Below are 16,865 nucleotides of genomic sequence, written 5' to 3'. Positions count from 1 at the left end.
CACAACAGAGCCACTACACAGTAACACCCTCCTTAAGGGGGAAATGATATAATTATCCTAATCATCCTAAATCCCAAAGTTTAAAATCTTTTAAAGCAATTTTAGGAAAAGAAAATCGCCATCACCCCAAATCAAGAAAGCAGATCTTTTGGAGAAGATGTTATAAGGATGCCTACAGAAACCACACATTACATCAAAAGATCCAGAGTGAACTATGGAATATAATAAACTGAACTGAAGGGGGTTGAACATATCATTTATTCTGATTGTAAACTCTTATGCCAAAGGAGAGTGCCCCCAACTGGCTTTTTGTCAGTGTATCATTTTTATTTTCTTTCTCCTTCCTTTCTTTCCCTCTTATCCCCAAATTGTTGTAATTTCCTCTTTTTAAAGTGCAATATTTTATACACTTCTAGTAAGAGAAGCTTTAGAGGTATAAGCTATATATGTGGAATGATTTATTGGGGAGACCTGACATGTTAATCTCCTAAACCCAAATGAGATTTAACATGCTGGTCTCCCAAAGAATCAAAGAGGGGATTGTGTGAAGGGAACCCGCGCCCCCTCCCCCCAGGATCACATATTTCATTTGGGTCTGACCTGCATCCCTGTGCTCCAACATGGGTCACAGGACAGTGACCTAGGCACATGACCCAGAAAGGATCAGGTTAGGATCTGGGGTAAAGGAGAAGATATAAAAGAGGGGGTAACAAGAAGTGGGTTATCTCTATTCACTCAGACACACTGTGAAAGGAAGGTGGCTGAGAGAGCCATGTGGAAGAACACTCAGTGGCTAGTTAGAAATAGTTTTTTCTCTATATATGTCTTCTCTTATTCAAGTAAATATTAATAAACTCTATGGAAATTAAAGACTGGAGTTTAATATAGTTTTTACACTACTAAGCTGCCATATTGGTTCCACCCTTTGGATGTATGGGAAAGGACTTAAAGTGGATGGTAATACCTTTAACAATAATAGTGAGTTCAGAAGAAGGGTTCGGGTAGAAAGATGATAAGCTTTGCTTTGGATATGCAGAGTTTGAGGTGTCTGAGACAACTTCCTTTCATCCAGAGAAGAGATATAAGATAATAATTAACAGGGATGATTGGATCAAATGAGAGGTTTTTAAGGATGAGGCGTGTATGTAACACAGAAGCAGCTGGCAGCCAAGGAGAAATTAAAAACTCAAGAGATGGGATGATCCAAAGATCAATCTGTTAGAGATGGGATGGGATCAAGGATGCATGTAGACAAGTGTTTGCCTTGGCAAACAGAAGGACCACCTCTTTAGGGAAGACAGAAAGGAGATAAGGATCAGGAGACATCTTAGTGATATAAGATGAAGAAAGGAGAAGAGGAAGGTCTTGATAACCTACATTTTTTTAAACATGAGGTTCTCAGCTGAGGGAGAGGAGGCACAGGGTTCCATAGGAAGTTTGAAGAGATAAAAGTTTGGAAAAGCTGCTGTGGTGTGGATAGTGAATTGATTTAGAGGTGTAAAAAGACCACTGTGCTGAGGGCCCAGTTGAATTTTGAGTAACATCAGTTTGTAGCAGATCGAGGGAGCACAGTTTCATGATTATCTCCAACTCTAGTCATTAAAGCAATAGATAATGGGAGTATCTAAGTCTGGGGGTTGGCAAGGCATGATTAGTGATAGGATAATGGGGCAAGAGACCTGACCAAAGAGAATGGCATAGAGTTGAACTGGTTCTTCAAGGCTGGGTTAAGATAGAGAAAAGAGGAGTGTGTGATGCCAGTATAGGGTGATGGCCTGGGAAAACTGAAGAGAGAAGAGTTGGAGGTTATGATGAGATGCAGAACAGGGTTAAAGGTAATAAGACAAAAGGCAAAACAAAATATGAAATATTATGGATCAAGGAATTTCAGAGACCGTGAACATATAAGTGGAATACTTTTGAATAATAGTAAGATCAAGAATATGACCATCTCTGTGTGTAAAGGAGATAAAACAGAAGAGCAGGTTATGGGAAATGATTCAATTGAGGAAGGTCCCTTCCAACTCCAACTGTTATTCTATTTTTATCATCAGTTTCCTTATCTATAAAATTGAGAATATTGTGAATCAGCAAGTTACAGTGGAAAAAACAATGAATTAAGAATGGGTTCAAATTCCAGCAGTGATGCTTATTTATATAAAATTGGGCTTACCTTTATACTTAACTTCTCTGGGACTTAGTTTCTTCATCTGTAAAACAAAAGTTTGGATAAAATGATCTCTCAAATTTCCCCTACTCCAAATTCTATGATCTCAAGTCATCCTCTGTAACATTCTCTATTTTAGCACCACTAGAACGCTAGCTCAAAACAATTGAATGCTTCTGTTACCCACCGTTCATTATGAAAAAAGAAACTCCTTTGATTTCAGCAGAATTGACATGAAGAATAAAATCAAAACTTTCCAAAAGTGTAATTTATGAGGACACATTTTTATAGGTACAATAAATCTGAATGATTTTATTACACATCTCATTTTAGAATCACTTTTACATTCCTAGACAAAGAAAGAAGTGATACAAATAAATATCAGCTGTAAAACCTAAAGCTCGAACTATTGACATGTTCTTTGTCTAAAGGTAGTCAAAGAGAAGATTTAAGATCAGTATTAACTCCAAGGAGACGTAAGATTTCCCCAAGACAGTTCTTCTATACAAAACAACCTTGACAGCATCTCTTTCTAGATCCATGAGACATCCTGGATGGGGCTAGGAGGAGAAAGAAGGGCTGCTATTCCTAAGACAGTACCAGCTGCTAGCCCTTGCAGAGTGCAGAAGTCAGGTTCAGTCATTTCTGTCCAGTTCCAAACATTGCTTTAGGATTTTTATGAGTTGTAATAACATTTTGGGTTTTTTTTTTCAGTCACAAATGTTGAAAAGTCAGGAGTCACTGTTTTGGGTAAGCCTCAGCTTCACAAATAGAATGCTGGGGCAGGAAGGGTTTCCCCGAGTTAACAATCAACACTTCTCAGAAACTTGGCAACAAATCTACATTCAGTAAAAGGGTTAGAAAAGAAAGTGACAAGAACCTAAAGCTTGGTCTGTATGACACTCTAGTTCAATTGATAGTGGAGGGATGACTGATGAAATTCAAGCAGCATGCAGGCATTTGAATGGAGAATAATCCAATTAGATCAAAGGATTTTTATGAAAGTGCTTCATTCCTTGATTTGTGATCTTGGGCTAGGCATCCAGGGTGTCTAACATGTAGTTTTAAAAATGAAACCAGATATAGACCGTAGCAAAAGGTTGGAAGATTATAAATCATTCTGATAAATGTGATTGTGGATGCATGAACAGCTCAAACTCCTGCCTACTCAGTGGAGAGTTTTCTTCAGAACTTGGTGGACTCATTTCTAGACTTCTCTGGCTAGAAGACAATCTGGATGATTCATAATATGTGTGCCTGGTAAGCAGGCAGGCAGAGTGACCCACCTGTGTGTTAGGAATGTCTTATGGGACCGACCTTATGTGTTTTGGTCTAATTCAGAACAAAGCCCTTCAGCATGCCAGCATCCTCCAAGACACTCTACTGTCTACTTACTTTATCCCAATATTTCTGTGGTCATTTTTGAGAGAAGAAAAGCACCAGAGGGAGGCTGCCTTAAAGGTAATGTTCACCTGCCAAACAAGTTTTCTTTTGTATCATTTTCCCACTTCCACATGGGTTAAATAGAGTTCAGAGCAATCCTACATGGACTCTGTTTTCTGCGTCTGGGCTGTTTTTTCACATATTTGTCAGAGTTCTGGACCTCACTCACCAGCTCTTGGTCATGTTGATCACTTCAGGATAAAATACAAACTAAAGTACAGTTTGACCTGCAAGTTTCCAATTCACATAATATTCCTGTCAGAAAGGATATGTTCAGCGCTCAGCATTCTGACAAGCTCAAGGGAAATATGATAGAAGAAACAGACATATAGCTATAACCATCTCAGGCTGTATAACAACCTCATCATTTGGTTTCTATTTAAACAGTAAAATCCTCTTTTGAAAGCAGGAAAATGGTTTAATCCCCAGAAAAGAGGCAGGAAGGCATAACTCAATTATGCTACCGAAGCTGATGAAAGAAAGAGCTCTTGGTCAAGGAATAATGATTTCTGCAAAGGAAAAGGGAGATGGTATACAGGTCTCTGTTTTTCAGAATGACAGACATTGCACATGGTTCCTCCCTTTTCCATAGATAGGCAAAGACAGTCTTGTGGTTCTGATCCAGAAACATGCGCTGGGAACTGAGCAGCAGAGTTAGAACATAACCCGAGGTCCACCTGAGCAGCTATTTTGTTGAGGCACCATTGCCAGCAAGGTACCTCAGCACAGCTGACCCAGAGACTACTGTTCCCCCTGCTTATGGAGTCAGATACCTACACTGTGGAGCTTTTCCAGCCTGAACAAAGTTACTTAGTGAGCATTTCATAAAGACAAGAGCAACAGTCATACATTAGTGTATTTCTAGAAGTGGGCAAATCCTCACATATATACATAGAGCTGTGCTTGTGCGCACACTTGCACACATGCACACACAAGCACACACACAAGCACACATACAAGCTTGGACTTTTTGAGTGGAGGGAACAAGTAACATTCATATGACAACCAAAATAAAATATAGCTCCAAATTTCAATGTACAACAAACTAAAACTTAAAACCAAACTAGTATATGCAACAGGTACTCTTCTGAGCACAAGCAGGCATGCTCAGCAGTTCATTTACCTTTAACCCAGGCCTGGCCTTAGGAGTAAACCTTTAATCCTGCTCTATGATGGCAATCTCCTATTGCCCCCGAACAATTATGGAAAGATCACTGGGAGGCACAGTTCTTTTACCCTAGGCCAGTGTGTCCCAAGTACCTCGGAATGAAGTCTTATTCCTCCTACTCTGAGTCAGCCTGGTTCTGTTCTCCTATAGGGTTAGTAAGGGTTAATGAATCTGTTCCTTTATAGAAGAGAATGAGGCACAAAACCCCAGCATTTATCTCAGTGGACTGTTTTCGTCAGTCCTCAGGTGAACTCAAGGTTGTACCGATTTCATCCTTTTAGCCCTAATTCCACCACTCTTAGCAAAGGCAAAGCAAGGTATTCTTCCTTAAGAGAGGCCCAGACTTAGAGAAGGACTGGTTGTGTGTGACAACAAGATAATGAAGAGAAAAAGGGATGCTATTGAAACTTTCAAAAGTTTGTCAACTTCTCTTTGACAGATGGTCATAACTGAGGTCTTAAAAGAAGCTTTCCCTAACCCTACAAAGTAGGCAAAGGGCATCAATTTCTATTGCTTCCATTGTCATATCCTTCAGGAGTAGAAATACATAGGATATGACCCCCTCGTCCAGTAGCTCTAAAGGGAAGCAAATATTTCTTAATGGGGATTGGGGAAGATGTGTTTCTACTTATCTAGAATTTCAACTCTGATGAAGTTCCTTGAATTTCTATAAACAGAGAATGTGTCAAATCACATTTTAAGTCTTTTGCTTGTCAGCTTCCCGGTCATTTGGCCCTAGGGCTCTGGAGAGTTGATCCAACTCCCATAACTCTCAACTCTGCCCCCTCTGTCCAACAGCAAAGGAGCTCAGTGCAACAAACAGATTGAAATTGAAGGAAAAGGGACCACCTCATTGCCACTAACATACTTTACTGTAACCCATGCATGTCCAATTTACTAACTAAAATAATTTCTCCCAAAGGGCTGACTGCCTAATTATAAATCTCTTCTTCCATGTTTCAGAACCCCAGGACCAGCGCATTTGGACACGAGTCAGTTATTTTGCAAAGAGGTTTTCATGATTCCCTAAGAGAAGGGGTTCTTGGTTTGGTCAGAAGGCCTTTCTGCAGGTTTTTGCTGGTTTCTTCTCTCAGAAGGTGGCAGCTGCTGCTCACACCTTGAGAGGAGTCACTGGTTTTACTTTGGAACCAGCCCCCGGGATTGTGGATAAAGCTGAGATGCAGGAGTTCCAGAGGAAGATGAGGAGGATCCTGACTTCCTTCCACTTTTGGGCCTGAAAAAAAAAATTCAGTACATTTTTATGTTATTAAAACATTATATTTCCTGTTCCAAACTCTCCTCAGTACAAATTTAATCTTTCTCCTTTGTATGTCATATCAATTACAATCATCATCTTTATCATCCTTTTTTTTTTAATTTTTTTTTAAATTTTTTTTTTAAACCCTTAACTTTTGTATATTGACTTATAGGTGGAAGAGTGGTAAGGGTAGGCAATGGGGGTCAAGTGACTTGCCCAGGGTCACACAGCTGAGAAGTGTCTGAGGCCGGATTTGAACCTAGGACCTCCAGTCTCTAGGCCTGGCTCTCAATCCACTGAGCTACCCAGCTGCCCCCATCTTTATCATTCTTGCACAACCTCTAAGTCACTAAAGTTTTCAACTCACTTTTCCAAGTAGCTGCCCAAAGGATCGGAAATAGATGAACTTTGTATCACACTACAACCTGCTTCAACTGGTCAGGGAAGATATAAATTCTTTTTTATTTTTTTTTAATTATTTTTTTAACCCTTTCCTTCCGTCTTGGAGTCAATACTGAGTATTGGCTCCAAGGCAGAAGAGTGGTAAGGGCTAGGCAATGGGGGTCAAGTGACTTGCCCAGGGTCACACAGCTGGGAAGTGTCTGAGGCTAGATTTGAACCTAGGACCTCCCGTCTCTAGGCCTGGCTCAATCCTCTGAGCCCCCCCATCTGCCCCCAAGATATAAATTCTTGCAGCACTGGGCTTAAGAGTCAGAACAACTGGGTTCATTTCTCTGCTCTGAAACCTTTTAGCTGTGTGACCATAGCTAGTCCCTTAACCTGACACTCAAATTTCCTTCTTTGTAAAACAGGACCATAGAATTAAGGCCTAAAGGAACCTTAGATACTTTCTAGTCCCCTCTATTCCCTTATTTATAGATGAGGAAATGAAGGCCCAAAGAAGTTAAGTAGGAAAGTACCCAGGATCACACAGATAAGAAATAGCAGGGCAGAGATTCAAACCCAGGTCTTCTGCCTCCAAACCTTGGGTTCTTTCCATTACAATAGACTTCCACAACCTACTTCATACTTTTGCTGTTTTTAAATGCTTACTTTCTGTTTTAGTGACAACTCACGAACAGAAAAGCAGTAAGGGCTAGGCAAACAGAGTTCAGTGATTTGCCTGGAGCCACACAGCTAGGAACTGTCTGAGACCAGATATGAATCCAGGACCTCCAACTCCAGGCCTGGTGCTCTATCTACCATGCTACCTAGCTGCCCCCAATTCATAGCATTGTTATAAAAAAAGTATTTTGTAAAGTGTAAAGGCTATAAAAATGAGAGCTGCTATTTGGTGACATGATATATAATAACTATGGTTATAGGTATATTTTTTCATGTTGTCTTTGTTTCTTCTTGTTGAAGATATCAGGGGGTCAGTCCAATAAACATCACTTACCTAGCCTTGGATTTCTTATTTGATGTGCTCTCAAAGGATGAGGCATCCACCTGTATTTCATCTTCGTCTTGTAGAGCAGCCTCCAAAGCAGCTTGGACTTTGGGAGCAATAGCAGGACCCTCATAGTCTCTGGTGGTCCGGCTAGGCATATCCAATTCTAGTAATACAATATTCTCTGCCTGGAAACACATAGCCACAGATAATATGCCTGATTAGCTAGAGTAAAGAATTCACCCCAAGTAGGAATGAAGCTGGAATATGGTTGTGGATGCTATCTACTTCTAAACTGGGGTCTTTACTTCACAAGTGGTAATGGCAGTAGGAAAGAGGCCCCAACACTACAGTAGGTCTATAGTGTGGGTTCATTAGGGCAGAGATTGGCAAAGAATAGAAAAAGCACTGGATTGGTGGTCAAGAGACTATGGTGTTAGTACTGCCTTAAAAACTAACTCATTGTAAGACCTTGAGCAAGCCCTTTCCCACCTCATGGCCTCAATTTCCCCATCTGAAAATGGCCCAGATGATCTGTACTCAAAATTAAAAAAAAAAAAGAGAAGAATGTTTAAAATTAATCTGAGGTTTTTTTTTTGTTCAAAAAGAAAGAAAATTGGACTATATGGTCTCTAAGTTTGAATCCAACTCTGTGGCTCTACAAGTTATCTCTGTTCTGACTGGAGTTGTTTCTTTATAGATGGTCAAATCCCTCTTGCTCTGAGTTTACAGGACAGCACCTGTAGATCTCTAGAGAATCAAACTCCTCTGATGGGGAGAGAAAAAAAAAAACAACAGTTCCTACCCTATATCGGGCCTCTGGACGAATCATCATGGACATCCTCGCATGTTGGCTAAGTGGCCTCTTATAACCCACAGCTGAAACAGGTCGCTTCATCATCTGCTGATTACTGGTGGGAAAGAAATCGGTCACATCCTGAAAGTGGACCAAAAACCCACTATAGGACTTAGAAATCATGACAAAATCTATTTAAATATCTGTGCCTCCTCCAAATTGTTGTTCTGAAGTAAGTAGCTCGTGGGCAGATTTTTATACCTACTACAAATGGAACCAGAACATGAGCAATTTCTTGGCTCCCCTACTTCATCTATGTGCCTTAGGCAAGTTTCTTAACACCACCAAACCTTATTTACCACATTTATAAAATGGGGATAATTAAATTTAGACTACCTAATTCATAATGTTATTTTAAGGACAATGTTTTATAAACTGTTAAGCACTAAGTGGAGGCAGAATTGTTTGCTGATTTAAAAGTAAGTCAAGGAAAGAGGACTTGAAAGAAGATCCAGGAGTCATGGATGCCAGTCATACCTCTCATGTGAATGCCTTTGGCAAATCACTTCCCCTGTCTGGGCCTCAGTCTCTTCATCTGTAAAATAAGGGGGTTAGGCTAATTCCTAAGACCCCTTACAACTTTGACTTTCTATGAAACTTCTCCATGAATATTATGGTTTTGTGATACTTATGATAGAAATATATTTTGACCAGGAGTGAAATGAGGCAGACTTTATTCTTATTTGATTTCATCTAACCAAGTTCCAATTCAGAGACCTCTTGGATCACTTCCTATGAAATAAGGGTAACTTACTCCAGTCGGGTTATGGGATGCAATTTCCAATGATCTTCCTCTTCATCAAAAAAGGATCTATTCATGATTTTGCCTTTCTCTTCCAAAGGAATGAAGTTTTCTATAATAAGATGCCTGTAAATACATACAAGCATTAGAGTAATGTGCCCTCTATATAAAAAAAGAGTTTTCCAAGTTAATGTTGCATATGTGCTTCTACAAGCAGCTAGCTTCTAGATGTCAAGGTAGATATTTGCTAAACATTTGGCTGACAATACTGTTTTGTCTTTTTTTAAACCCTTACCTTCTGTCTTAGAATCAGTACCGTGTAAGGGCTAGGCAATGGGGTTTGACTTGCTCAGGGTCACACAGTTATCTGAGGCCAGATTTGAACCTTGGACCTCACGTCTCTAGGCCTTTCTCTCAATCCACTGACCCACCCAGCTGCCCTTGATAATACTGTTAATGCTAAGCTGAATTACTAATTTTTAAGAGTGAGAGCAACTTCCTGAAAATTAATTCATTTAACACAAATTCACCTCTGATGCTATGTACAATACAAAAGCTTTCTTTCCTGAAGTCTTCCATATCTCCTTTTTTCTCCTCTCTTTCAGTTGGGGGCTTCATCTCTTCACTGAAAAACCAGAAGCCATTCAATATGAGGGCCCTCTTCTTTCATTTTCTTCATCTCAAAATCTTTTGATATCCCCCTCTTCTTCTAATCCTATTCCTCTTTCCCTTCTCCTCACTTCCTATCTCCTTCCAATTCTTCCTCCCTCTCCCTTTCCTCCATTTCTCTCCCATTCTATGCCTCATTCTCCTCCATCCCTCTCTTTCTCTCATTCCGCTCAATATCTATCCTATATTTTTCTTCTATTTTTCAACAAAACTCCCAAAAAACCTGCCTGCATTTGTTGTCTTCACTTCCTCTCCTCACTCTCTCTTCAACCCTGTATCTTCTTGTTTCTAATTTCATCTCTCAACTGAAACCATTCTCTTCAAAGGTACCAATGTTCTCTTAATTTTCAAAACTGATGGTCTTTTCTCAGTCCTCATTTTTCTCAACCTATCTCTGCTCTTGACACTGTTAATTAACCCCCTTCTCCTGGAAACTCTTTTCTTCTCTAGGTTTTTATGACATTAATACTACCTCTGTTCTAGTTCTCCTCCTGCCTTTCTCATAGCTTCAGTACCACATTATCAGTGTGGATATCCTGGAGACAGCTAAAACTCATCATGTCCAAAACTGACCTCATTATCTTCTCCCTATACCCAAACCTATCCCTCTTCCAAATTTCCCTATTTCTGTCAAAAGCACCACCATCCTTCTAGTCTTCCAAGTCCATAATTTCAGTGTTACCTTGACTCTCCATTCTCCTTCACCCCCTGTTTCCAATCGGTTGCCAAATCTTCAGATTTCTCCCTCCATGACATCTTTTAAGTCTGACCCTTCCTCTCTACTCATACAGCTACCACCTTAGTTTGGAGCCTCATCAGCCCCTACTAGTTTATTTTCATGCCCTCCTATTTGGTCTGCCTCAGGTCTCTTCCCATTCTAGTTCATCCTCCCACCCTGCTGCTGAAGTAATCCTCCTTAATCATAGTAAATTGCAAGGATGCTTTACTGCCTCTTGGATCAAATATAAACTCTTCTGTGAGTCCTTTACAATCTGGCCCCAACCTGTCTTTTCAGTCTGATTGTATATTATTCTTCCTCCTATATTCTGTAATCTATCCAAACTTGTCCTTTCTTTTTTTTTCTTTTCAAATTTCTCAATTTGTATATTTCTCATATACATATACATATGTACAAAAATCTATATCCAAACCATTACACTAGCTGCCTACCTTGTCTGGGACGCATTCTTTCCCTACCTCCAACTCAAAGAATCCCTCTTTTCCTTCAAGACCCAGTTTAAGCAACATCTTCTATATGAAGGCTTTCCTGATTTTCCCAACTGCTGGTGCACTCCCTGCCAAGTTGTCTTGAATCTAAATCCTTTGTATTTATTCAGCCTATGCTTACATAGGTACTTGTTATGTCCTATGTTAAAAAACAAGCTCCCTTTAAGTAGATTTTGTTTAGCTCATTTTATTTGTGGCCCCAGCAAAGTCCTGGCAATTAAGAGGTATTTATTAATGCTTGCTGATAGACTGATCTTCTCTGTCACTTTTGTCAGTTTTTTTCTAGCACCTCAAATTGGCTTATGTTTATCTACATCCATCTCCTATTCTCCTAGAAGAAGATAAGTTCTTTGATCGCAGGAATTATTTCATTTTTATCTTTATAACCCCAGTACCTGGCACAATATCCTACATATAGTAAGAGCTTAATAAATATTTGATTAATCAAACTGAATAAACATTTATTCAGCTTTTACCATGCTCAGTGCCCCATGCTGGGCCCTGGGGAAGATACAAAGGTTAGATAAGACGTAATACCTGTGCTCATGAAATACATCTCTATTGCAAACAATAACAGTAAAAACTCGGTAGTGCTTTATGGTCTACAAAGCCCTTAATATCCATCTCCTCATTTAATCCTCACAATTGCCCTGTGTCCCCATGCTGAATCTCTGTTTTATAGATATAAAAATTATGCTCAGATGAATGATTTTTCCAAAGTTACACAGATAGTATAACATATATTCGGTAAATACTATGAGCACATTAAAGAGTAGAGCCAGGTATTGAACCAAGAACTTCTGACTCCAGAGCCAGTCAGTGTTCTTTCTACCACAGCAGAGATGCCTTTAAATAGTAAAAAGGAAGGGGATAGAGCCAAGATGGCAAAGTAAAGCCAGAAGCTCACCTGAACTCTCCCAAATTCCCCTCTAAACAACTTTAATATTCAAAACAAATTTTGGGGTAGCAGAACCAACAAAATGACCAGATGAAACCATTTTCTAGTTAAAGAACTTAGAAAGTCAGCAGGAAAGGTCTCATAGACCACAACCCAACAAGCCAGCAACAGGTCTCATGGACAACTGAATCAGCAGCAGTGGGTTCCAAAGTACCTAAAGACATTGAAGGGATCAAACAACTGGTCAGAACATTACAGGGGTTCATTTGCTGGCACTGGGAACAGGACTTTGTTACACTGACCAAATGTGATTCTGGGTGGCAGTCCCAGGGCAAGGAAAAGCATTAGCACACTAGAGTGTGCAGTTATAGGAAAACAGGGACCCTGGTCACAGTTCAAAGGGGGGAAAAGACTTTATGATCACTTATAGACCAAAGCACAGGCCAGGAAAGTAGTAAACATACACATCCTTAAATCATAGCATCTTGGAAGAACAGAAAACTTACAGACCCCTAGAATTTTCTCTGAAAACAATACCACAAAAAAACCTAAAGCTTAGGACAGTGGCTCCTCCACCCCAAGAACAAAGCTCAACTTTAACATAAATATCAATCAAGAAAGGAAAAAAAAAAGCTGACCACAGAAAAAAACTATGGTGATAGGGAAGATCAAAACACAAACCCAGAAGACAACAAAACAGCTTTAACCAAAGCCTCACCAAAAACAAAGTAAATTGACCTCAGGCCCAAGAAGAGTTACTAGAAGAGATCAGAAAGAATTTTTAAATCAAGTAACAGAGAAAGGAAAAATGAGAGTGGTGCAAGAAAAACATGAAAAAAGAATCAACCGCTTAATAAAATAGGCACACACACACACACACACACACACACACACAAATGCTGAAGAAAAGAACACCTTAAGAATCAGAATAGGCCAAATGGTGAAAGTGGTACAAAAACTCACTGAAGAGAAGAACTTCTTAAAAAAACAGAATGACCACATCGAAAATATTTGAAGGGATGTGAGCAAATTGGGACACTGAAGTACTGTTGGTGGAGTTGTGAACTAATCTAAACATTCTAGAAAACAATTTGTAACTATGCCCAAAAAGGGTTATAAAGAGGACTTCCGGTTAAGATGGCGGCAGAGTAAGGAGCAGCTGCTCGATCTCTCCTAACCAAAGCATACAGGACTCCTCAAGGGGTCATAAAAACGAATCCAGACGAACAAAGGAACCCCACAACAGGACGCAGCATTGAAGGTACATGGAATCGGGGCATTTCCACGCTATAAAGGGGTGAAACAGCTCTCACTAAAATGCGAGAGGAAGAAGCCCCTCCACCACCCCCCACACCACGCACAGTGTCAAGGCCAACGCACAAGAGTGAAACCAGGATTGGGGCACCCAGTAAGTCACTGGCAGCTCCAGGGCTTGTACCTGAGAGCTGCAAGACATAGGACCCCAAGTGGCTAAAGAACACTCACAGACTTCCCTGAGAGCTGGTGCAGGTAAGGACATTGCCCTAGGCGCAGACAAGGATCTCCAGCACAGGCTTGGACCTCAAGTGGGGACCCTGTGCAGATGGGAACACGGCTGTGGAAGCAGCCCCTGAGACTGCTGAAGGAGCCTCGGGCAGAAGGGCAGACCAGGGACGACCAGTAGGCTTGACCCCGAGGACAAGGAGACCTGAGCCCTCCTCTGGAGCCTAGAAAGAGCAGACAGACCCTGAGTGTGAAGACAAAGCTGAGAAGGGGCGGGGCTAACAATGGCAAACCAAGAACCCCAGAAGAAAAAGATTATCAAGAAAAACTCTGGAACACTCAACAACTTTTACACAGAGAAAATCCAGACAACAGAGGAGGACAAACAAGTATCCAAACCTTCCCAAAACAATGAAAACTGGTCACAAGCTATGGAAGAGTTCAAAAATGAGATGTTGAGGAAGATGGAAGAGATCTGGCAAGAAAATAACAGTTTAAAAGGCAGAATTTTGCAATTGGAAAGTGAGGCTCAGAAATCAAATGAACTGATAAGCAAATTGAACACCAGAAATGACCAGAATGAAAAGGAAAACCAAAAGATCATAGCCGAAAACCAAAAGATTATAGCCAAAAACCAGTCCCTTAAGGCTAGAATTGAGCAATTAGAAGCCAATGATCTCTCAAGACAACAAGAACAAATAAAACAAAGTCAAAAGACTGATAAAATAGAAGGAAACATGAACTATCTCAATGAAAAAGTGACAGACCAAGAAAACCGGTCTAGAAGAGACAATTTGAGAATTATTGGGCTTCCAGAAAAACCAGAAATTAATAGAAACTTGGACTCCATACTTAAAGAAATTATTCAGCAAAATTGTCCTTAAGTTCTACAACAAGAGGGCAATAAAGACATTGAAAGGATCCATAGATCACCCTCTACACTGGACCCAGAAAAGTCAACACCCAGGAATATAATAGCCAAATTCAAGAACTATCAAGTAAGAGAAAAAAATCTTACAAGAAGCCAGAAAGAGACAATTCAAATATCAAGGAGCACCAATCAGGATCACACAGGATCTGGCAGCCTCCACGCTAAAAGACCGCAAAGGCTTGGAATACGATATTCAGAAAGGCAAGAGAGCTGGGCCTTCAGCCACAGATCAACTACCCATCAAAACTGACTATATACTTCCAGGGGAAAGTATGGGCATTCAACAAAATTGAAGATTTCCAAGTTTTTGCACAAAAGAGACCAGGACTAAATGGAAAGTTTGATATCCAACCACAAAAATCAAGAGAAACATGAAAAGGTAAATAAGAAACAGAGGGAAAAGAAAGAAAACTCATAATTTTTTAAATTTGACTCTTTAAGGGCTTAAATAAGATCTAATTATCTGTATTCCCATGTTGAGAAATGCTATGTATAATTCTCTGTAGTGAACTCTATTCACTATTATAATATTCACTATTATAGCAACCAGAAGAATAATTCATAGGGAGAGGACAGGCTACTAAATGGTCTAAGATGACATGGAGAGTGGGAAAGAAAAGGGGGGAATAGTAGGGGACACCAAGAGAAATCTGAGTAAATAAGAAAAATAGGATATTCTATTACACACAAAGAGGGCATGGGAAGGGGAGGGGATAAATACTATTATAAGAAAGAGAGGAAGAGAGCATTAAGAGGTAATATTTAAACCTTACTATCAGTGTAATCAAACCGGAGAGGGAAGAGTAGCTATATTATCCATTGGGATAAAAAATTCTATCTAACCCTACTGAGAAAGTCAGAAGGGATAAACCAAAGGAAGCAAGGGAGTGGGGAGGTCAAAAAAGGGAGGGGAGAAGAAGGGGGAGGGAATTCATTAGGCCTTTAAAAACAAAAAGAGGGGAATAACAAAGGAGGGGGAAGAAAGGGAAGTCAATCAAAGGAGGGGATAAGGGATACCGGCTCAAGCAAACCACTGGTTTAAAAGAAAATAGTGTAAGAAGAAGGGGTGGGTCTAGGGGAGGATACAAAAATGTCAGTGAATGCACAACTGATAATTGTAACTCTGAATGTGAATGGGATGAACTTGCTCATAAAACGGAAGCAAATAGCAGAGTGGATCAGAAACCAAAATCCTACCATATGTTGTCTACAAGAAACACATATGAGACGGGTAGACTTACACAAATTTAAGGGTAAGGGCTTGAGCAAAATCTTTTGGGCATCAAATGAGAAAAAGAAGGCAGGAGTGGCTATTATGATTTCTGACAAAGCCAAAGTAAAAATACATATGATTAAAAAAGGCAGGGAAGGTCACTACATCCTGATTAAAGGCAGTATAAACAATGAGGAAATAACACTGCTCAATATATATGCACCAAGTGGTATAGCATCCAAATTCATAAAGGAGAAACTGTTGGCAGAACTCAAGAAGGAAATAGATAGTAAAATCATAATAGTAAGAGATCTAAATATTCCTCTTTCAGATCTAGATAAATCAAACCAAAAAATAAATAAGAAAGAGGTAAGAGAGGTGAATGAAGTCCTAGAAAAATTAAATTTAATTGATATGTGGAGAAAAATAAATAGGGACAAAAAGGAATACACCTTCTTTTCAGCTGCACATGGTACATTCACAAAGATTGACCATGTAATAGGGCATAGAATCATTGCAAACAAATGCAAAAGAGCAGAAATAATAAATGTAACCTTCTCAGATCATAATGCAATAAAAATAATAATTATTAAGTGTACCTGGACAGGCAAATCAAAAACCAATTGGAAATTAAACAATATGATTCTCCAAAACCAATTAGTCAAAGAAGAAATCATAGAAACAATCAACAATTTCATTGAAGAGAATGACAATGATGAGACATCCTACCAAACTCTGTGGGATGTAGCCAAGGCAGTACTCAGGGGGAAATTTATATCCTTGAGTGCATATATTAACAAATTAAGGAGGGCAGAGATTAATGAATTGGGTATGCAACTCAAAAAATTAGAAAGTGAGCAAATTAAAAATCCCCAGATGAAAACCAAATTAGAAATACTAAAAATCAAGGGAGAAATTAATAAAATCAAAAGTAAAAGAACTATTGAAGTAATAAATAAGACTAGAAGCTGGTATTTTGAAAAAAACAGATAAAATAGACAAAGTACTGGTCAATCTAATAAAAAAAAGGAAAGAAGAAAACCAAATTGACAGTATCGAAGATGAAAAGGGAGACCTCACCTCTAATGAAGGGGAAATTAAGGCAATCATTAAAAACTATTTCGCCCAATTATATGGCAACAAATATAACAATTTAGGAGATGTGGATGAATATTTACAAAAATACAAATTGCCTAGATTAACAGCAGAAGAAATAGAATACCTAAATAATCCTATATCAGAAATAGAAATTAAACAAGCCATCAAAGAACTCCCTAAGAAAAAATCACCAGGACCTGATGGATTCACAAGTAAATTCTATCAGACATTCAAAGAACAACTAATCCCAATACTATACAAATTATTTGATATGATAAGCAAAGAAGGAGTCCTACCAAATTCCTTTTATGACACAAATATGG

The 16,865-nt window shown here is 39.3% G+C and overlaps 1 protein-coding gene and 1 long non-coding RNA gene across 2 annotated transcripts in view; one reads left to right on the top strand and one right to left on the bottom strand.

Moving 5' to 3' along the window:
* LOC123237400 overlaps nt 1–5,818 on the top strand; it is a 20,008-nt gene extending 14,190 nt beyond the window's left edge. Inside the window, exon 3 of the long non-coding RNA XR_006505467.1 lies at nt 5,742–5,818. This is a non-coding gene — a long non-coding RNA (uncharacterized LOC123237400). The remainder of the gene's footprint in view (nt 1–5,741) is intronic.
* Nucleotides 4,205–16,865, bottom strand: part of KIF3B (kinesin family member 3B) — a 22,794-nt gene continuing 10,133 nt past the window's right edge. Inside the window, exons 5-8 of the mRNA XM_044664297.1 lie at nt 9,037–9,150; nt 8,232–8,337; nt 7,436–7,614; nt 4,205–6,012 (exon numbers count right to left, since the gene is read on the bottom strand). Coding sequence (XP_044520232.1) covers nt 5,916–6,012; nt 7,436–7,614; nt 8,232–8,337; nt 9,037–9,150 — 496 coding nt within the window. The 3' untranslated portion in view covers nt 4,205–5,915. The remainder of the gene's footprint in view (nt 6,013–7,435; nt 7,615–8,231; nt 8,338–9,036; nt 9,151–16,865) is intronic.

This window comes from Gracilinanus agilis, chromosome 2 (genome assembly GCF_016433145.1).
Source record: "Gracilinanus agilis isolate LMUSP501 chromosome 2, AgileGrace, whole genome shotgun sequence".
Classification (NCBI taxonomy): Eukaryota; Metazoa; Chordata; class Mammalia; order Didelphimorphia; family Didelphidae; genus Gracilinanus; species Gracilinanus agilis.
This window is presented reverse-complemented; position numbering and strand designations above follow the sequence as displayed.